Consider the following 22,050-nt stretch of genomic DNA (forward strand, 5'->3'; position numbering starts at 1 on the left):
TGGGGGTGAGGGTGTGTGAGGGGTGTGTGTGTGTGTGGGGTGGGGAGTGTGTGTGTGGGTGTTGTTATTCCTAATTTTGGGAATGCTCGGTGTGTTTGAGACGTCAGTGAGTCTGTCAATAGCAGCCAATGGGAGGTGGGGAGTGGTCAGTTTAAATGTGGGAGAGGGCGGTGGCTGGAACCTGGAATCAGAGAGATCCCGGGAGTGTGAGGGTGTGTGTCTGGGAGTGTGTGAGGGTGTGTGTCTGGGAGTGTGTGAGGGGGTCTGAGTGAGGGTCTGAGTGAGGAGCGGGTCACGGACAGAGCCCCCGCCGCCAGCAGCGATGATCCGGGTGCGGTGTCTCCGCGGAGGTAGCAGAGGAGCCGAGTCCGCCCATTTCATAGGGAATCTGGTCAGTATTCCCGGTTCCAGCCGATCCCGGGATGGTGCCGCTAACCGAAGGGGGTTGGGGGGTAGGCGCTGGGAAGAGCTGGGGCTGGTCTGAAAGCGGCTCGTTCAGTCCAATTCCGGCAGCTCAGAGCGATCTGTAACAAGTGGGTTCCTGTGGACCATCAGGAGCAGCTGTATATCCCCCAGGAACCCGGGCACAGGGTCTCCGCTCAGGGAAAGCTTCTCGGAGCTTGTCAACGCCCCACACCGGGCTTTTCACAAAACTTTAAATTGCTCCAACTCTATTCAGTCTTCACAGCTGACCGTCTGAATCTCGGTTGTACCCAAGCCCCAAAAAGTAAAGGGTTAACACCCTCCAGGTGTAGGAGGATAGGACTGTCCTTGTCCCTTCAGTAAGGACCTTACCTGGAAGATGGATAATAAATGGAGCAGGAGGAAGCCATCTGGCCCCCTGGAGCCTGCTCTGCCATTCAATAAGGTCCACGTGCCCAGCCTCTCCACTTGCCCACCCTCTCATGCAGCTCTTAATTCCTACCTGTTCACTAAGTAGCTTTTAAAAATGTTTACTGAACTAGCATCAACTCCTTCACTGGGCAGGGGATTCCATAGATTTGCAGCACTCTGAGTGAAGAAGTTCCTTCTCAATTCTGTCCTGAATCTGCTCTCCCTAATTTTGAGACTCTGCCATCTTGTCCTAGTGTCACCCGCCTGTGGAAACAACCTCTCTACGTCTATCTTATCTATTCCCTTCATAATTGTATATGTTTCTATAAGATCCCACCCCACCTCATTCTTCAAAATTCCAATGAATATAATCCCAGTCTGTTTAGTCTTTCTTTATAAGCCAACCCCCTCAACTCCAGAATCAACCTAGTGAACCCCCTCTGTATCCCCTCTAGTGCCAGTGCATCCTTTCTCAAGTGAGGAGACCAAAACTGCATGCAGTACTCCAGGTGTGGTCTCACCTGCACCCTGTACAGCTGCAACATAACCTCCTTGATTTTAAACTCGATCCCTTTGGTAATGAAGGACAAAATTCCATTTGCCTTTCTAATTGCCTGTTGTACCGGCAAACCAACCTTCTATGATTCAAGCACAAACACACCCAGGTCTCTCTGCATAGCAGCAGGTTCCAAATTTTAACTGTTCAAGTAATGGTCCTTTTACTGTTACTCCAACCGAAATGGCTGACTTCACATTTATTACTGTTGTATTCTATCTGCCAGCCCTTTGCCCACTTGCTCAAAGTATCTATGTTTCTCTGCAAAGGTGCACAGTCCTCTTAGTGTCATCTGCAAACTTTGACACACTACATGTGGTCCCCAACTCTGTGGGGACATGACACTGAACTCATTTTTCTGCTAAATATTTTATATTTCAGTTTAAGATGTGAATTCAGAATGGAGATGCAAAAGATGGGAAAGTGTTAGGGCAATCTGGGCCCTCAATGCTGAACACCAGACTGAAGCGCTGAACAAATGATTTCTATCTATTACAGAAACTTAAATCTTCCTGAGAGCTGTCTAACTAATGCCCTCATTGCTCAGCATTAATGCCCAGTATGTCTCATTAGAATGGTCAGGGAAGGGATCATGTTTGCAAGTTGAGGAGTGGATTAGGTCACCTACCTCCATGCCCCAAAGATTGTCACTACATTAAGCATTAATAAATTTGTTGTTTTTTAGAGAAATTGTCTTTCATTACAGTAGTAGCTCGTATACCATTCCCCTAAGTGAAGTAGATATTGAGGGATGATGAACTTGGTGAGAATCGTGGGCCTGGCTGTATCGTTTTGATTTGGGAGATAGAATAGCAGAATTGAAGGGTGAGTGGTACACTCAACTTGTTTTACTCTGTAACATCAAACCCCTATTCAGAATCTGTCCAGCTTTTACATTCTGTCTTCTGTGCCTGTTCCCCTGAGTTGAAAGCAAAGTATATGACAGTAACAGATTGTAACAAGTACTTTACAAGGAAAGTTTGTACATTCAGAGGCAATAATTCCCAGGGTTGTTTTCTAAACTTGATTGGAGCAGCGCAGATGATAAGACACCACTTGTGTCCACTCCACTTTGGCGATGATCCAATGTAACTGCATTTCTTGTACTATTTCCCTCACTCCCAGTCGAAATGTATCTTCTCTCAAACTGGCCTGTTTGAGTTTGAAGATCTACCAAGTGGAAAATTCCAGAAATCCTCTTATAAGCAACAAACATGCAGGTGTAAAACAGCATCAGGATCATTAGACTGCCTGTACCATGGAACAAAAAGGCACTGTTTTTGTTAAATTAGGTTTTGTAAAGGATTTAAAGGTTCACCCTGTTAGTGTTGGGTTGATTTTGTTTTAGTATACTGTACAGAGTAGAGAGTTGAACTCCTTTTTTGAGTAATTGACACCGGGTACAGGATCACTCCATGATCTTGCTTAGACTGACATTCCCTTTCACAAATGCTTAAACCCCTGAGGGCTAGAATTAGAAACTGTCTAGCCTAGCAACTGCCCTAAAACAGCTGGGCCAGAAAAAGACTTGAAAGAGGATCTGTGTCTATGATACTAACAGAGGTATGAGTGACCATAAAAGTTTGAGTGCCCACTAATAGTCATCAGATTACAAAGCATTAAATTGCCATTCATTCTTTTTCATTTTGTTGGATGACTATCACTACAAGGTTGTATGTAGATACCAGCGCAGAGCTTGACCAATGTTATACTTGCAGTCAGGATTCTTGACCAAACCCTTGAAACAGTGAAGTGTAAACCGGTTTAAACATTCTGCACTCACGCTGTGAATAGCTGACAGTTAGTTGTACTGTTTATGATGAAAGTGCAACGCTGAATGCATAAAATCAACTCTTCACAGTTGCATTTATTTCTGAATGTAGATTGTGGTGTTGGAAAAATACAGTCCACCATCATTCTTTTGTTGAATTTCTTCACAGTCTGTCTTATATTTTATCAATTGTTCACAAAGCCACATTCACTGATATATGTGCAGCTCTATTCCCTTATCTCCTCTTAATGGGATGCAACATCAGAGTCTTGGTTGCTCACTAGTATCTTGCCCGAAGCTTTCCCTTTAAATATTAAAATGATGATGAGTAACAAGGCACTATTAAATCATGTGTTTTTTTTTAAAGTCTTGTACACTTCCCAAATTATCTTCACTTTCTCAAAGGGTTAATTAGATCGTAACCAGGAGCAGGAATCATGGCTAATTTAATTTTCTGTTCCCAAATTTAGGGTTGCTGAAGACCGTTCCTGCTCCTAAAATATTGTAGATGATCCTTAGCATTTGCAGACACTGCTTCGATCACGAATCCACTGATTATTATAAACTCCAACTCTATTTGCTAATGCAATGGCAATTCAAATTGATTATAAAACATGAAAATAAATCTGAATTTGAAAAGTTTTCAGGATTATTATATTAAATGGCATTAATGTGTGTCTTGCAGTTGTGATGCCTACAAAGGTCCTTATGTAAATTATCCTTTGCTGCTGAGTCTTTCCACCTCTTGGGGCAATGCCTGAAAACTCATTCCAACTGCAGCCTGAGCTCCCACAAGCACAGCAAATCCTCAGCACACACTGGGTTATTTAACTCACTTTTTTCCTGAGCTGGTTAAAAGATTATTTAGCCTAATCCTGTTGTACAACCTTTAGTTTGTAGCTCAACCGAATGTTACCTCAGAACAACGGGGTCTTGATCAGATGGGCCAAAGGGCTGCGGAGTGGCAGATGGAGTTTAACATAGATAAATGTGAGGTGCTGCATTTTGGAAATGCAAATCAGGGCAGGACTTAGTGGTAAGGGTTGAGCGTATGGTGCTGGAAAAGCATAGCAGGTCAGGCAGCATCCGAGGAGCAGGAAAATCAATGTTTCACGCAAAAGTCCTTCATCAGGAATTACTTAGTGGTAAGGTCCTAGGGAGTGTTGCTGAACAAAGAGACCGTGGAGTGCAGGTTCATAGCTCCTTGAAAGTGGAGTCACAGGTAGATAGAATAGTGAAGAAGGCGTTTGGTATGCTTTCCTTTATTGGTCAGAGTGTTGAGTACAGGAGTTGGGAGGTCATGTTGCAGCTGTAACATGGGTTAGGCCACTGGTGGAATATTGCGTGCAACCTTTTCTATCAGAAAGATGTTGTAAAACTTGAAAGGGTTCAGAAAAGATTTAAAAGGATGATACTGGGGTTGGAGAATTTGAGCTACAGTGAGAGGCTGATTAGGCTGGGGCTGTTTTCCCACTACCGTTGGAGGCTGAGGGGTGGCCTTGTAGAGATTTATAAAACCATGAGGGGCATGGATAGGATAAATAGACAAAGTCTTTTCCCTGGGGTGGGGAAGTCCAAAACTAGAGGGCATAGGTTTAGGGTGAGAGGGGAAAGATATAAGAAAGACCTAAGGGGCAATTTTCTCACACAGAGGGTGGTATGTGTGTGGAATGAGCTGTCAGAGGAAGTGGTGGAGGCTGGTACAATTGCAACCTTTAAAAGGCATTTTGGATGGGTGTATAAATAGGAAGGGTTTGGAGGGATATGGGTTAAGTGCTGGCAGGTGGGACTAGGTTGGGATATCTGGGCAGCATGGATGAGTTGGACCGAAGGGTCTGTTTCTGTGCTGAACATCTCTATGACTGAGTTATAGTTAAGGTACACTTCCAAATAATTTTAAAATGTGATAAGCATTTCTACTTCTGCTGCCTTTTCCAACTGAGAGTTCTAAATTCTCATCACTCTGTGGGTAAGACAAAAAAAATCCTCAACTCTGCTCTGACCCTTCTACCAAGTCCTTGATGAACAAGCTGCCTGGTTCCCTGACCTCTCTATGAAGAGGAATCTAATTTCTCTGTCTGCTTTATCAAGGTCGGTTCATCATCTCTCACATTTTGGCAACTCTGAATTCTCAGGGATTGCACGTGACTGAAGATGTGTGCCAAAACTTAGAAGTCTTGAGTAGATTTTTATGTTAATCATCCTGGAAGTTTGAACTTCCAACTGGTAATTCCTCCACCCTACCCTCAATGACACTGCTCTAGACTCAGCGATTTGAGACACTTCCATATTACCGAACTGAATAGTTACCAGGAAGTTAGACCCATCAAGACCCAGTCTAACACCTGGGTTATTCCCACAGCTGACTCAACACAACTCTCCCCATGCCACGTGCATCATCGTTCACCCCACTCTCCTGACCCACCATCCCTCGCCCCCATTGACCATCAGCTACACCCCGAGCTGACCTGACTCTCCCAAACACAGGACCATTAGGCAGCTTCTGTCATGAGGAAGAGTGGGATATCATGTTCTTTGGCTCTACTTTACTCCCACAGAGCTCCCCACGGGTAGGTTTGTGACAGTTGGCATCGATAGGCCCCGTAGGGCTTGCCTCTGCTGTTCAGACCAATACCTGGTGCCCCCAAGCCCAGGTGCAAGTGGATCTGAAAGACTGGTGAACTACAGTGTTCCAGTGAATTGTCATGGACCCCCTACAGTGTGGAAACAGGCCATTTGGCCCATCCAACCCACAACGATCCTCCAAACAGCATCACACAATCCCACCTCCGCACTTACCCTATCCCTGCATTTCCCAAAGCCAATCCACCTTGCCTGCACAGCTAGGGACTGTGGGAGGAAACCCCACAGACAGAGAATGTGCAAACTCAACACGGTTACCCGAGGCTGGAATTGAACCTGAGTACCTAGTGCTGGGAGGCTGTCACTGAGCTAACATGCTACCCCGGGGGGATGTTTACATATGTTCAAGCTCAGTTTGTGGTTGCACAACCTCTTGAGTTGTGCAAAGTCTTCGGGAATGAAAGACTCATCCTCTGACAATTCAAGCAATTGGTGCAGAAAAAAATCAGAAGAAAATTATTTTCATTTATCTTTCAGATTGGTGTGGGGAGATGAAAGGGGAATGTTTGTGTCATATTCGAGATTTCTGTTTTGGGATGAAGAGCAGCTTGTTTTTCTTTTGGAATGTCCTGAGGAATTGTGGGGTGTGTGGGGGGAGATGTTTGTGTCACTTGGTTTGTCACTATCGCCTGGGATATGTACACCCACAGATGCCAGCTCTCACTGTCAATCTCTCCCTCTTACAAGTTACTGTTAATGTTATACAATGGTATCATTCATACTGGGAATTCTAATCTTTTAGTTCCACAGACCCTCCAATTTCCAACTCTGGGAATGTCATCATCACCAAACCCGATGTAGAATCCCAGGAGCGAAACCTTCCACAACACCTGCTGATGCTTGGGAAGTTTCCAATCGCTTTTCCTTCTTTCTTTCAGGTTGGTCGAACTGTTGCAGGATGGGTGCAGAAATCTTTCCAAAGCACTCAGACTGCCGCTGCTACTGCAGCCAGAGAGAATTCCTCTGTTACTGATCACAAGGATAAGGCTGAAGACTGTCCAGTCTGTTCCTACAATGAGTGGGATACTCTGGAAGAAGTGATTGTTGGGAGACCTGAGAATGCGTGTGTGCCCCCTTTTACAGTGGAAGTCAAGGTAAAGTACACGGTTTTCAGGTGTTTCTCTCATATGTCCATGGTATCCAGAAGAATTGATAATTATAACATGCCACTCTATAGAAATGCTGATTATACTAACCCATTGGCAATTTATTACATTACAATGAAGTTTAACCTGGTTGATTTGCTGACCAAATTGGGAACATTCAGCCAGATACTGACACCAGTCTAAAATTCTAAAGTATTAACATTTTATAAAATAAAAATATATAAATTGTTGTTACCTGCAAAAGATCCTGATTTGGAGATGCTGGTGTTGGACTGGGGCGTACAAAGTTAAAAATCACACAACACTAGGTTATAGTCCAACAGGTTTAATTGGAAACTAGTGCTTCCAATTAAACCTGTTGGACTATAACCTGGTGCAGTGATTTTTAACTTAGCAAAAGATCCTGGTTGTGTTCCACTGCAATAACCTGACTCTTTAAATTTGTGTTGCTGTCCTTGAAAAGGGACGATAAAAAATAGACTGATAAGAACCGTGTGTTAGCTTTATTAATGAGACATGGAGAGAACTGCAGCTGCTGGATGTGGAAACCTTGGTTAAGTTTTGCTGGGACGAAGGCTGAAGATTCTGGTCTGGCCACTCCATTCAGCAAGTCTTAAACAAAAGAACATTGAGAGATTTGAAAATTCTGAGTGAAACACATTGGTCACATGACACTGTCTGTACTTTTTTGTCTTGTTTTGAGTAACCAACTGGAGCAAGATTGGAAGAAGATACCTGCCAGGGATTGGACGATGTCATAAATGCAAAAGCAAAGCAATGACCAGAAACAAGAAAACAGAAGTATTGGTCAGGGTGGGATTGGCATATAAGGAGAGTAAAAGTGAAAACTATGGGAATTAGTAGGAGGGTGACATTGACTGACCGGTACAGATTGTCAGGAGAAAGTGAGGACTGCAGATGCTGAAGATCAGAATTGTGTGGTGCTGGGAAAGCACAGCAGGTCAGGCAGCATCTGAGGAGCAGGAATCCTGATGAAGGGCTTATGCACAAAATGCCGATTCTCCTGCTCCTCGGAAGCTACCTGACCTACTGTGCTTTCCCAGCACCCCACACTCAGTACAGATTGCAAGCCTGGACTTGATGGGCTGAATGACTTCTCTCATTGCCTGCTATAACTTTGACTCTGAATGAAATGGTATGAATGTTAAGTTTTTGATTGGAATGGATCAGCCATGTCAGGAATGTAACAGAACAGCTGTTGAAATGAGCATTGAACAGATATGCTGCAGAATGAAAAAAATGTAGTTTCACTAAAATCTCAGGAATGAAATGTATTTTATGTGATGTAGTCTTTGCTGTATTCAAAGTGGGTAAAGGATCTCTGCAACAATAGCACAATTCCAATTCAATTCTATCAAGGAAACATTAAAAAACAGTGCTAGAGAAACACCGATGGTTTGACAGAGAGAAAAACAATTAAATGTTTTGAGTCCAGAAACCCTTCATCAGAACTGACAGTAGCTGGGAAGGGCTGGTATTTATGTTGATGACCAGGAGGCAGGGGAGTGGAAAGTGAATAGAATACGTGGAGACAACCCAGAGAGCGAGAGAGAAAGACGATTGACAGACAAAGGGATGGCTGATGATTTGGAGATGCCGGTTTTGGACTGGGGTGTGTACAAAATTAAAAATAAGACCAGGTGATAGTCCAACAGGTTTATTTGACAGAATGGCCTCAACCGGGACCTTGGGTTCATGTCACACTATAAGTGACCCCATTACACTGCACACAGACAGATAGACGCTCCTATACGCAGGTAAAAACAATGACTGCAGATGCTGGAAACCAGATTGTGGATTAGTGGTGCTGGAAGAGCACAGCAATTCAGGCAGCATCCGAGGACAGGCAAAATCGACGGTTCAGGCATTCCTGATGAAGGGCTTTTGCCCGAAACGTCGATTTTGCCTGTCCTCGGATGCTGCCTGAATTGCTGTGCTCTTCCAGCTCCTATACGCAGACCCTCTCTCTCGTTCACACATACACTATCTCAGACTTGTACCTCTTTAGACTCACATATATATACTGTCTCACAGACACCCACCCATAACTCCCACTACCCCCCTCCACACACACACATGTACAAGTTTGTGGGTGAACTTGTACTTGCAGAATTACATTTTACTTTTTTCAAAACTGCATGATTCCATGTTAGATTCTGTAAATCTGCTTTTGGATTAGAATCAGTCAGACCATTATGGCACATGATTTGGTTTTTAAATTCTGTGCCTTAGAATTGTGTCCTCTACAATCACCTGATGAAGGAGCGACACTCCGAAAGCTAGTGCTTCCAATTAAACCTGTTGGACTATAACCTGGTGTTGTGTGATTTTTAACTCCATTATGGCACAGACAGCCTCACACAGGACAGCTCACACCTTCAATGCATTATCTGGGCCGACATGACACCAATTGTTAAAAAAGTTCACTTGAGAATATCACTTTTACATTAAAAAAATTTGCAATTTACGTATGAAAGAACTGAAACCAATATGTTCATTCTAAAAGATGAGAGACTTATCAAACAATCCAGGTCTTTTTCAATATATAATTTCAGTTACATCACACTGTAAACTTTTGCAATAAATTCTGTGTCTTACAACCTTATTCTCCACAACCACCTGATGAAAGAGCAGCGCTCCGAAAGCTAGTGCTTCCAAATAAACCTGTTGGATTGTAAGCTGGTGTTGTGATTTTTAACAGATGGCTGATAAGTGAGAGAAGTGATGGGTAGGTTGCTAACAGAAAATGTGAACAGTTGAAGGTGGGTTGGCTGTGCTGGGAGCAACAGATATGGACCAGGACCTGGGAATGTGGCCATTTTTGATGGTATAAGGCAAGAGCTTTCAAAAGGAAATCAGTCGAGATTAGAGTGGTGCTGAAAAAGCACAGCAGGTCAGGCAGCATCCGAGGAGCAGGAAAATTGACGTTTAGGGCAAAAGCCCTTCAGGAATGGAACTTTGAAAATTTGATTGGGCGCAGATATTAGCGGCTAAAGAGATGGCTGGAAAATGAGAAGTCTTCAGAAATGAGATAACGAGAGTCCAGAGAAAGCATATTCCTGTCAGGGTGAAAGGAAAGGCTGGTAGGTATAGGGAATGCTGGATGACTAAAGAAATTGAGAGTTTGGTTAAGAAAAAGAAAGAAGCATATGTCAGGTATAGACAGGATAGATCGAGTGTATCCTTAGAGTATAAAGGAAGTAGGAGTATACATGAGAGAAATCAGGAGGGACATGAGATAGCTTTAGCAAATAGAATTAAGGAGAATCCAAAGGGTTTTTACGAATACATTAAGGACAAAAGGGTAACTAGGGAGAGAATAGGGCTTCTCAAAGATCAGCAAGGCGGCCTTTGTGTGGAGCCGCAGGAGATGGGGCAGTTACTAAATGAGTATTTTGCATCAGTAGTTACTGTGGAAAAGGTCATGGAAGATATAGAATGAAGGGGAATAGATAGTGACATCTTGAAAAATCTCCATATTACAGAGGAGGAAGTGGTGGATGTCTTAAAACACAAGTGGATATATCCCCAGGACCTGATCAGGTGTACCCTAGAACTCTGTGGGAAGGTAGAGAAGTGATTGCTGGGCCCCTTGCTAAGATATTTGTATCATCGATAGTCACAGGTGAGGTGCCGGAAGACTGGAGGTTGGCAAACGTGGTGCCACTGTTTAAGAAGGGTGGTAAAGACCAGTGAGCCTGACCTCAGTGAGCCTGACCATTCCTGAAGAAGGGCTCATGCCCGAAACGTTGATTCTTCTGTTCCTTGGATGCTGCCTGACCTGCTGCGCTTTTCCAGCAACACATTTTCAGCTCAGTGGTGGGCAAGTTGTTGGAGGGAATCTTGAGGGACAGGATGTACATGTATTTGGAAAGGCAAGGACTGATTAGGGATAGTCAACATGGCTTTATGTGTGGGAAATCATGTCTCTTAAACTTGATTTGAGTTTTTTTAAGTAACAAGGAGGATTGAGGGCAGAGTGGTAGGTGTGATCTATATGGACTTCAGTAAGGTGTTCGACAAGGTTCCCCATGGGAGACTGGTTAGCAAGGTTAGATCAAACGGAATACAGGGAGAACTAGCCATTTGGATACAGAACTGGCTCAAAGGTAGAAGACAGAGGGTGGTGGTGGAGGGTTGTTTTTCAGACTGGAGGCCTGTGACCAGTGGAGTGCCACAAGGATCGGTGCTGGGTCCTCTACTTTTTGTCATTTACATAAATGATTTGGATGCGAGCATAAGAGGTACAGTTGGTAAGTTTGCAGATAGTACCAAATTTGGAGGTGTAGTGGACAGGGAAGAAGGTTGCTTCCAGATTACAATGGGATCTTGATCAGATTGGTCAATGGGCTGAGGATTGGCAGATGGCATTTAATTTAGATAAATGTGAGGTGCTACATTTTGGGATAGCAAACCTTAGCAGGACTTATACACTTAATGCTGAAAATGTGTTGCTGGAAAAGCGCAGCAGGTCAGGCAGCATCCAGGGAACAGGAGAATCGACGTTTCGGGCATAAGCCCTTCTTCAGGAAGGGCTTGTGCCTGAAACGTCGATTCTCCTGTTCCCTGGATGCTGCCTGACCTGCTGCGCTTTTCCAGCAACACATTTTCAGCTCTGATCTCCAGCATCTGCAGTCCTCACTTTCTCCTTATACACTTAATGGTAAGGTCCTAGGGAGTGTTGCTGAACAAAGAGACCTTGGAGTGCAGGTTCATAGCTCCTTGAAAGTGGAGTCACAGGTAGATAGGATAGTGAAGAAGGCGTTTGGTATGCTTTCCTTTATTGGTCAGAGTATTGAGTACAGGAGTTGGGAGGTCATGTTGCGTCTGTACAGGACATTGGTTAGGCCACTGCTGGAATATTGAGTGCAGTTCTGGTCTCCTTCCTATCGGAAAGATGTTGTGAAACTTGAAAGGGTTCAGAAAAGATTTACAAGGATATTGCCAGGGTTAGAAGATTTGCGCTATAGTGAGAGGCTGAACAGGCTGGGGCTGTTTTCCCTGGAGCGTCGGAGGCTGAGGGCTGACCTTATAGAGGTTTATAAAATCATGAGGGGCATGGATAGGGTAAATAGACCAAGTATATTTGTGGGTTGGAGGAGTCCAGAACTCGAGGGCATAGTTTTAGGGTGAGAGGGGAAAGTTATAAAAGGGACCTAAAGAGGCAACGTTTTCACGCTGAGAGTGGTAAGAGTATGGAATAAGTGCCTGAAGAAGTTGTGGAGGCTGGTGCAATTGCATCACTTGAAAGGCATCTGGATGGGTATATGAATAGGAAGGGTTTGGGGGGATATGGGCCGGGTGTTGGCAGGTGGGACTCGATTGGGATATCTGGTCAGCATGGACGGGTTGGACCGAAGGGTCTGTTTCCGTGCTGTGCATCTCTATGACTCTTATGTCATTACAAAAAAATGCTGTGGTGCTTTTTGAATAAAAGGGTGGCATGGCGGCTCGGTGGTTAGCACTGCTGCTTCTCAGTGCCAGGGACCCAGGTTCAATTTCGCCCTCAGGCAACTGTCTGTGTGGAGTTTGCACATTCTCCCTGTCTGTGTGGGTTTTCTCCGGGTGCTCCGGTTTCTTCCATGATCCAAGATGTGCAGGTCAGGTGAGTTGGTGCAGAGCCAACAACGTGTCTCTGAACGTGGACTAGACAAAAGAGATGGTTGTTGACATCAGGAGGGCATGGAGTGACCACTCTCTTCTGGACATCAATGGCTTCCCTATGAAGATTGTGAAGAGCACCAAATTGCTTAGCATCCACCTGGTGGAGAATCTCACCTGGTCCCTCAAAACCAGCTCCATAGCCACAAAAGTCCAGCAATGTCTCTACTTCCTGTGCGGACTAAGGAAAGCCCACCTTCTTTCCCCCCCCCCCCCCCACCTCACCCCTCACCCATCCTCGCCAGTTTAGAGGGTTCATTTGAGGGTGTCCTGAGCTGCTGCATTACTCCCTGGTTTGGGAATTGCTCCTGATTGTAAGACCCTACAGCGGATATTGAGGACAGCTGAGAGGATCATCGGGGTCTCTCTTCCCTCCATTACGGACATTTACACCACATGCTGCATCCAAAAGGCTAAGAGCATTGTGGAAGACCCCACACTCAAACTCTTCTCCCTCCTGCTGTCTGGCAGAAGATACCAGAGCATTTAGTGTCTCACAGCCAGACTGTGTAACAGTTTCTTCCCCTGAGCCATCAGACTCCTTAACAGTATGATCAGACTCTATTCCATCTGAAGCTCGTTGCATGACTTCAAATTGCTGCTAGAACAATGTTTTTATTAATTATCATTCTTATCACATGGTAATTTGTACACCACTGTGGCTATTGTCCTGATGTGTCAGGCATTACTGTGTTGTCTTGTGTACTTTGCACTTCTTATGCACTTGATGTCACTGTGTATGATGGTGTGGTTTGTTCCTTTTAGTCCTGGAGGAACACTGTCTTGTTTTTACTGTATCCGTTGTATCTGGTACAAATGACAAAGTGACTCTTGACTCTCTTGACATGGCTATGCTAAATTCCCCATAGTGTTCAAGGATGTGTCAGTTAGGTGCATCATTCTGGAGAAATGTAGAGTAATCGGGTTGGGGAATGGGCCTGGGTCGATGTGGGCTTGTTGGGTCAAAAGGCCTGCTTCCACACTGTGGGGATTCGATAATAAGAGTCCAAGTCATAAGAAAGACAAAGGAAACTTGAATAACTGACTGTGAAGGATCTTGAACATTCTGACAGGCACTACATACTCCTCTTTAAGGGCTGACTTGGACACAGAAAAAACTGGAGAAGAGAGGCAGCTGGAGCAAGTCCTTTCATATCAACAAACCTGGCTTGTGTCCAACCTGGACCTGCGGATGATCACTGTGACCATAGCTCAGCAGGAGAACCACCCAGCTGTCCTGGTGCCTTCTGAATCCCCAAGCACCAGCTAAGCCAGAAATCCTGCTCAAAAGCAGGTGACTGAGCCACTGACAAAGGAATTGAGCTTACTGGGACCCCCCTGCACCCAGTGCGGTCAATATTCAAATTCACCCACTACTTTGTTTCTTTTCTCACAGATCCTCTCAGACCTAATGAAGGTTTCTAATTTCAGATGTTTCATTTCAGATATCAGAAATCTTCTGTACATTGAGTGTCAAATCTCTGCATAGTGCCTTGTTCCTTATTTACAAGTTTCAGGAACATACGGCTTGTTTAGCAAAAAAGAGGCTCACTCCGAGGTCGGCAGTTAGTGGGAGGCAGGGACATGGCAGGTTTGTCCTTTTTGTTTTTGCCACCAGAGAGAGCAACTGAAGTAATGAGGGGCAAGTCACAAGCTGCTTAATGGATGGAACAGATTTAGTTGTAAGTTCCAAGAAACTTGATCAAAGTGACTTGAACGCTAACTTCCTAGGGCTGATGTTACTACTAAATGAAAGGGATTATGTTTAATTCCTTTATCAATTTATGAACTCTTTAATTATTAGGTAAAATAACTGAAGCATCTTTCCATACTGAAACTGGAGGTGCTCTAATAATTAATCATTTCATGCTGATTAGTGGAGCAGAAAACACAATTATGCACCCACTTTCAGAAGAGGAATAAATAATTAATCTTGGCCATCTCTATGACAAGACTATAATATAATAATTTTTTTTAAACTGTTGGAATAAATACCAAGAAAAGTTTCAACTTAATAAGTTACAATTCCAGGTAATGGTGATACTGGCCAAGTTGGATGAAACCTGGCTTGGTCTACCATGAATGTTATTATTGTAATGTGGTTAATGTGGTGGTCCATTATTGAACATATTCACAGGAGGCTGTCATAGAATTGGAGAGATGTACAGCATGAAAACAACCCTTCAGTCTAACTTGTCCCTGCAGACCAGATATCTTAATTAATCTGGTAACAATAAACCAGCATTTGGCCAATATCCCTCTAAACCCTTCCTATTCATGTCCCCATCCAGATGCCTTTTAAATGTTGTAATTATACCTCCACCACTTCCTCTGGCAGCTCATTCCATACACACACCATCTTCTGTAAAAATTGCCCCGTTTTAGATCTTTCCCCTCTGACCCTAAACCTATGACCTCTAGTTCTGGACTCCCCGGCCTGGGGAAAGGCCTTGTCCTTTTACCCTATCCATGCCCCTCATGAGTTTATAACCTCTATGAAGTCACCCCTCACCCTCCAACACTCCAGGAGAAGTAACCGCAGTCTATTCAGCCTCTCCCTATCGCTCAAGGCCTTCAACGCAGGCAATATCCTTGTAAATCTTGTCTGAATCCTTTTAAGTTTCATGGCATCCTTCCTATATCAGGAATACCAGAATTGCATGCCGTATTCCAACAGTGGCCTAACTAATGTCCAATACAGCCACAGCGTGACCTCCCAACTCCTGTACTTGATGCATTGACCAATAAATCCAAAGTACTTTTAAGAAAGTTTATTGTGCACAAAACTCAAATAAACACAAATTGTATTCAAAACAGTCTAGAAATAACAGTAATAACAATTCAACCCTTTTGCTCTCAACAATAACCTTACAGATATTCAAACCTCAACGAAGGGTCATTGTTTCTGCTTTGAAATTCCTTGTTAAATTGGTGTGGCTGCAAATGGTTTCTTTCTGGCAAATTTCTACTTGTACTTAATACTAACCTCTTCAGTTAATGTCCCTTGCTGAGACCCTGAAGCAAATTATGAAACAACTCATTTTTCCTGAACATGGATTCCTTAAGAATCTTCTGTTTCTGGAAGTTAATTTTACTGACATTAAATAAATCAAACTTCTTTTCTCTTCAAACTACATGGAGACTTTAAACTTACAACATCTTTGCTGACATTGAATTGTTTTCTCTGATATAAACATACGCAGCCACTTAAAGAAGCCTTCTGGATGAGTCTTTTTTCTTTCAAATCATTGGTTTCTGTCTCTGCCTCTGTAACATGGGACACATTAATGGTAGACAACAGACCAATTGTTTCCTCTCTTCTACCATTTTGTTTTTGTAAAGTATGTCAAAAGTTTTTCTTCAAAACTTGGATTAGACAGAAAGAAATTTCAAGGTCACCAGAACGAAGGACCAGATACCCAGCATGAGCAAAACCAACGTAGTATACAAAATCCCATGCAAGGACTGCACAAAACACTACATAGGACAAACAGGAAGACCGCTAATGATCCGCATCCATGAACACCAACTAACCACGAAATGACACGACCAGCTATCCTTAGTAGCCACATACACAGATGACAAGCAACATGAGTTCGACTGGGACAACACTACTATTATAGGACAAGCCAAACAGAGAACAGCCAGGGAATTCCTAGAGGCATAGCACTCATCCACAGATTCAATCAATAAGCACATCGACCTGGACCCAATATACCGGCCACTGCAGCGGACAGCTGGAACTGACAACCGGAAGCGGCAGATTCAAACCACTACAAATGCCAGAGGAAAGATCACAGAAGCGCTTCACAGGAGGCTCCCAAGCACTGAGGATGTCACCTAGACAGGGGACGAAACGTCTGCAACACAAATTCCCAGCGCGGCGAACAGAACCACAACAACGAGCACCCGAGCTACAAATCTTCTCACAAACTTTGAAAATCTTTCTCACATTCTCCCAAATATCCTTCCCTGCCTCTGACAAGATCTCCACTCCCAAGTCTTGAGTTCGGATCCTGCAGAGCTGTTCAATGTCTTTGAGACACTACCTCCCAGTAAATGGTAGAGGGTACTGATCGAGAGAATGCCTGTGGATCAAGGTACTCTCCTCTCCACATCAAGCTTATAGGGATTAACCAATAGTGAGCTCTTTTTCAGTATAAAGTCCCTACTTTGACAATAACGAAAAAGGTCCCTACTGGACAATTCATATTTATGGCTCCGCTGATCAAAAGATATCATGACGTCCCCTCAGATAAGTCTCCCAAACAGGAAACTCCTCTGGACTCCCGTAACCTAAAGCCAGAATCCATCAATTTGCCTGAAACGTCGATTTTCATGCTTCTAGGAAGCTGCCTGGACTGCTGTGCTTTTCCAGCACCACTAATCCAGAATCTGGTTTCCAGCATCTGCAGTCATTGTTTTTACCTCGTTGATTTTAACCCGACTGCGAATCCTCTTGCAATGATGTCTGCCTTGAAGAAGTTTTCCTCCTCTCTCTACAAGAATCTCAGGGAGTCCCTCTCCCACTGCAACTCCCAGGTCATTTCCTCTGTCCTCAAGCTCTTCAAACATGTCCTGAAACAAACTCGCTACCACAGCCACATTTGCTTCCTCAGTGCTTGCCTCCGTAACCACCTCATCCCACATGGACTTCAGACCTCCCTATATATTACCCTTGCTTTGTCACATCATTCCGCACACTTTAACCATGTTAATGACAATCTGGTTTCTACAATGATCTATGACTGTCCTCATTTAGTCCATAAATAACAAATTAATAAGGGGACCTTTTGCCTGGGAGGCCTCAATGTCCAACCATATTGACCTCTGGTCGTGACAAACCCAATCATTCACTGAGGATGATAGGAAACTTATTTGATGTCTCTTGAAATCTGGGAAGTCTACACCACCCCCCTCCCCCATTTCCTGTGGAAGCTGCAGTTTAACAAGCTTAATAAGTGGCTTGGTGATTTCATCCGGCACCTATCATTAAGTCTCCGCAACGCCTGCCTAGGTAACCTCAAAGGGAGCATTCTCATGGGATATAATCAGCAAGGAAGAGCATTCATTTTAACCAGAGCTGTTTGACCCAACCGAGATATTGGTAGAACTTCCCAACATTAAAGGTCCTGTCTTATCTTCCCAAGCAAATGCACAAAATTAGCCTTGTATAATTGATCAAAGGCAAGAGTAATAAAAATGTGGAAAACCTCCCCGTGACCACCTGAAAGGGAAGTGGATTCCACTTTCAAGATTGGGTCCTCCAACAAGACCCCCCATGGGCATGGCTTCCGATTTCATACACTTGGTTTTTATACACTGAGAAAGAGTCAAACAAATTAATATTTTGTGTTAAACGGGGCACAGATATTATTGGTTTAGATAGAAAAAGATCATTTTCTGCATAAAGGGTGATTTATGCCCTCCTGATCCCACCTCTGGAGAAATTATATTGGGGTCCCTTGGATCCCCTCTGCCAATGGCTCAATCACTAATGTAAACAGCAGTGGTGAAAGGGGGCACCCTTGTTGGCTGCCTCTACCAATAATGAAATTGTCTGACTGTATGATATTAGTATGGACTGCTGCCCCTCCCCAACCCGCACAAGACCAAACTGTTCTAGGACACTAAAAAGGCACTGCCATTCTACCCGGTCAAACACTCCGCATCTAGAGAGACCAAGCCTGGAATCGACCTCTGCGGGACACCTGGACCATGTTCAGTACTCTTCTAATGTTGCTAGAAGACCTACAACCGCCAATAAAATCTGTCTGGTCCTCCTCTGCAACAGAGGGAACACTTCTCCAACCTCAGTGTTAGTGTTTTTGACAGAATTTTAAAATCCGCATTTAGCAGCAAGATTAGCCTGTACAAAGCGTAGTTCTCTGGGGCTTTCCTTCTCTTGAGAATAAGGGAGATATTAACTTCTTTCAGAGAGGATGGGAGTCAGTCCTGACTGTACGAATAATCGTACGTGTCCAACATTGGCCAGGCCAACATATTTATAAACACCTTATAAAACTAACTCAGAAATCCATCTGGGCGGAGCGCTTTACCGCTCTGGAGCTGCCTTGCTGCATCCTGTATCTCTTGGATTGTCAGTGGGTCACCTGCTCTGGAGTTATACCTGGAAGGTCTAAGTTCTTAAAAAGAAAATCCATCTTCGCCAACCTGGCGAAAATCAAAATACAATTTCCTAAACACCATGTTAATCTTTTTGGAATCACAAGTGAGAGTACAGTACCCTCTCTAATGGATGTAATAGATTAGGGGTCGCTCTACTTCCTGGCTGGATATGCCAGGCTTATCACCATACTCAAATAGCCTTTGTTTCGCAAAGGAGATCTCTCTCTTCGCTGTCTGGGTGAGTGCAGAGTTCATAGCAGCTCAGAGAGCTCTAATCCACTGTAACTTGGTCACAGATGGCCGGTCAAAGTAATGCTGTCTTGGCTGCCTTCAACTGGGCCTCGAGCGTACGCTGCTGCTCTCCCCTCTGTCGCTTCCGGGTCACCAAGTAAGAAATAATTATGTTCCTTTGCACAGGCTTTAGCAGTCTCCTAGAGCACTGATGGGTTACTGGCTGTACCCAAATTAATATCCCAGAAAATTTTAAATTCCAGTGAAAAGTACTCAGTAAACTTGCTGTCCTTAGGAGAAAAGGATCCATTCACCAATGCTGCGAGCCTGTCCCATTACCTCTGGCCTTAACCTCCAAATATATTGCCGCATGGTCAGAAATGGCTGTATTCCCAATTCTACAGGACAGTACTGAATCCAAAAAAGCCAGTGGGGCAAGAAACATGTCAACCCTTGTGTGGCACTTGTGTGGGTTAAGAAGAAGGTAAAGTCCATACCCTCAGGGTGAAGGCATCTCCACACATCCACCAGCCTCAACTCACCACATAACTCACCACAGCAGTTGTTTGGATTGTGAGGAAGTGCCTGGAAGACCCTTGGGCATTCTGACCCCTAGGGTCCGTGAGACGATTGAAATCTCCCCCTATAATTGTGTGGCGCCTCGAAGGGCCATCAACCTGGAAAGTGCATCCAGTAAAAACTTAAGGGGGTGTGCTTGGGGGGGGAGAGAGACACTAAACATTCAAAATCCTATACTCCTACCCAGGTATTAGAGCTTTGAGGATCACTAATCTCCCATATTCATCCCTAATTTGGTCTAACAGCTGACATGGGAGATTCTTCTGAATAAGTATAGCCAGTTCCCTGCTTTTAGAATTGGAAGAAGAGAAAAATGCCCGGCCTTTTCTGATGAGTCAAAAATTTGCGCGGCCACTCAGTGACTGGAACATAACACTGCCGGGTGCCTTATAGAGTACTCATTATTCAAGTCTCTCAGCCTCTTTTTTTAACGTTATCAAAGATCTTCCTCTTGCGGATCACAGCCGCAGAAACATCCTGAAAGAACATAATTTTTTTTATCTCCTGTAGATCAGGGCCTGTGGATTGTTCTCGAAGCTTCCAAATTTGCTTGTTTCTATAGTATGGAATTGAACTAGGACTGGGCGGAGCCGCTGGTCCGATTGGGGCCTCGATTTTTGAAGTTCTCAACCTGTTTCACTGTTGCCATACCAGTTTTTCCAGGGCCTAGTTCCAAACCACCGAGGATTCTGTTGCGGTCTCTGAAGCCGTACTCCGCTGCTCCACTTTCTCTACACACTGTCCAAGACGCTGGATCTCCTGCTCATGCTTTTGCAGCATGGTCGAGATCATTTCCAGTCTAGTCCGGGTCTCCTCCATCGTTGAATTCAACTTCTCTTGGAGTTTGAGAATCTCCGAATCCAGGCTCTGCTGCGCAGTAAAGTTCAAAGGAGCTTCTGTGGAGGTTGATGCTGTGTCCATTGCTGCAGGGCACTGTCCTGCTTGTTGCGATCTACGCAGCCCTTTACCTTTGGTCATCTTCCCAAATCGCTCACGATAATGTACAAAGATTCAGGGGACTAAAAACTGCTGATTATTACAAAAATGGCAAGTGAAGGGAGTGTAAAAGCACCACTTTGCCTGGGTTGTGCAGAGCTCAGCAAGGCACTTTGTCTATGTGGAGTTTGCACATTCCCCTGTGTCTGTGTAGGTTTCCTCCGGGTGCTCCAGTTTCCTCCCACAGTCCAAAGATGTGCCAGTCAGGTGAATTGGTCATGCTAAATTGCCGGTGGTGTTAAGTGCATTAGTCAGGGGTCAATGTAAAGTGAAGGAATGGGTCTGGGTGGGTTGTTCTTTGGAGGGTCGGTGTGGACTTGTTGGGCCGAAGGGCCTGTTTCCATACTGTAGGGTATCAAATCTTTAAGAAAAAGGCAGACCTATCAGATCACCACCATCCTGAATCCCCCAATTCCTTTCATTCTTAATCCACAGAAATTAGAAGTATAAATCAAATTTGTTCTTTTCCAATGTCTAATGCTATACATTATTCTGTCCACCTTTGAAACCATGTTTCCAAATAATAATATCAACCTCTTCATCCAAATGTGGAATTGACAGTGAAGAGTCATCAGTAACAATGCTGTTAAGTCAGAATGGATAAGATGATAGGTCATCGTGTGGAGCTGCTGTTTCATGGTGACATCATTTATCCAGTTTTGTTAACCTAACAGTGGTTATTTCTTTACTCTTTCTGAGGCTCAGTGCTTCTTTTTCACATCTTTAGAAGGAACATTGAAATCTTTATTACATCTTCTATCATTTGATGATTTCATTCTAATATTCTGTACTTGGATTGCATTTTATATTCATTATTAAGGTTTATTTGCTTTTTGATCTGGGGCTGATCACTTTGGCCTCAGTAATAGGTGTCTGATAGTTTAAAGGCTGCTTGTGAAAAGTTGGTCTGTTGCCATTTTGTCTGAGGGATAAGACATCTTTAGTCAGCCTATCTCCTTTGTTCAATGTAACCTTGTTGTGAAACATTCTCATTTGCATTCAAGTCCTTGAATGGCATCTTTTATTTTTCCTATTTTGTTGCATTTTGAATAGTCAGTTGTAGTAACGCTGTCCAATCAAGTCAATGTACAGTAAAAACTAAATATGCTACAAGTTACAATTTAATTATGTAAATTTTATTTATTTGCTACAAGTAAATACACAACACTGAGACTAACAACGAGCTGAATTCCTGAACAACTTTGATTACAGAGTAGAAATATGTGCACATCCAACCCCAGATCCCAGAATGGAGGTGATATCACAGTAAAGGAAGTCCAACCTACCCTGATGAACATCCTTGGGACTAGTTAGAAAATAGCACCGAATCAGTCCAGGGTACAATGGACTTTTTTTTAGATCCTGGACAACAACATGGAAGAGTGCAAGCAGAAAATCAGAATTTAAAAATGAAATAGCTTTGCTGAAGATCAAAGGTTACATCTTTGGTCATTGGGTAAATTCGTGAATAAGATTGTCTTTCACAAGAATAAGTAAAGTTATTATAGAAGCTTGGAGTATTT

The 22,050-nt window shown here is 43.8% G+C and overlaps 1 protein-coding gene across 1 annotated transcript in view; it reads left to right on the forward strand.

Annotated features, from left to right (window-relative positions):
- The first annotated feature begins 246 nt into the window (after nt 1–246).
- Nucleotides 247–22,050, forward strand: part of gatm (glycine amidinotransferase (L-arginine:glycine amidinotransferase)) — a 68,180-nt gene continuing 46,376 nt past the window's right edge. The window contains exons 1-2 of the mRNA XM_087981230.1: nt 247–391; nt 6,683–6,898. Of these exons, the coding sequence (XP_087837356.1) occupies nt 323–391; nt 6,683–6,898 (285 nt within the window). The 5' untranslated portion in view covers nt 247–322. The remainder of the gene's footprint in view (nt 392–6,682; nt 6,899–22,050) is intronic.

The sequence above is a fragment of the Chiloscyllium plagiosum genome, unplaced genomic scaffold (genome assembly GCF_037043375.1).
Source record: "Chiloscyllium plagiosum isolate Xiang-an unplaced genomic scaffold, Cpla_swu_hap1 HiC_scaffold_39, whole genome shotgun sequence".
Lineage (NCBI taxonomy): Eukaryota > Metazoa > Chordata > Chondrichthyes > Orectolobiformes > Hemiscylliidae > Chiloscyllium > Chiloscyllium plagiosum.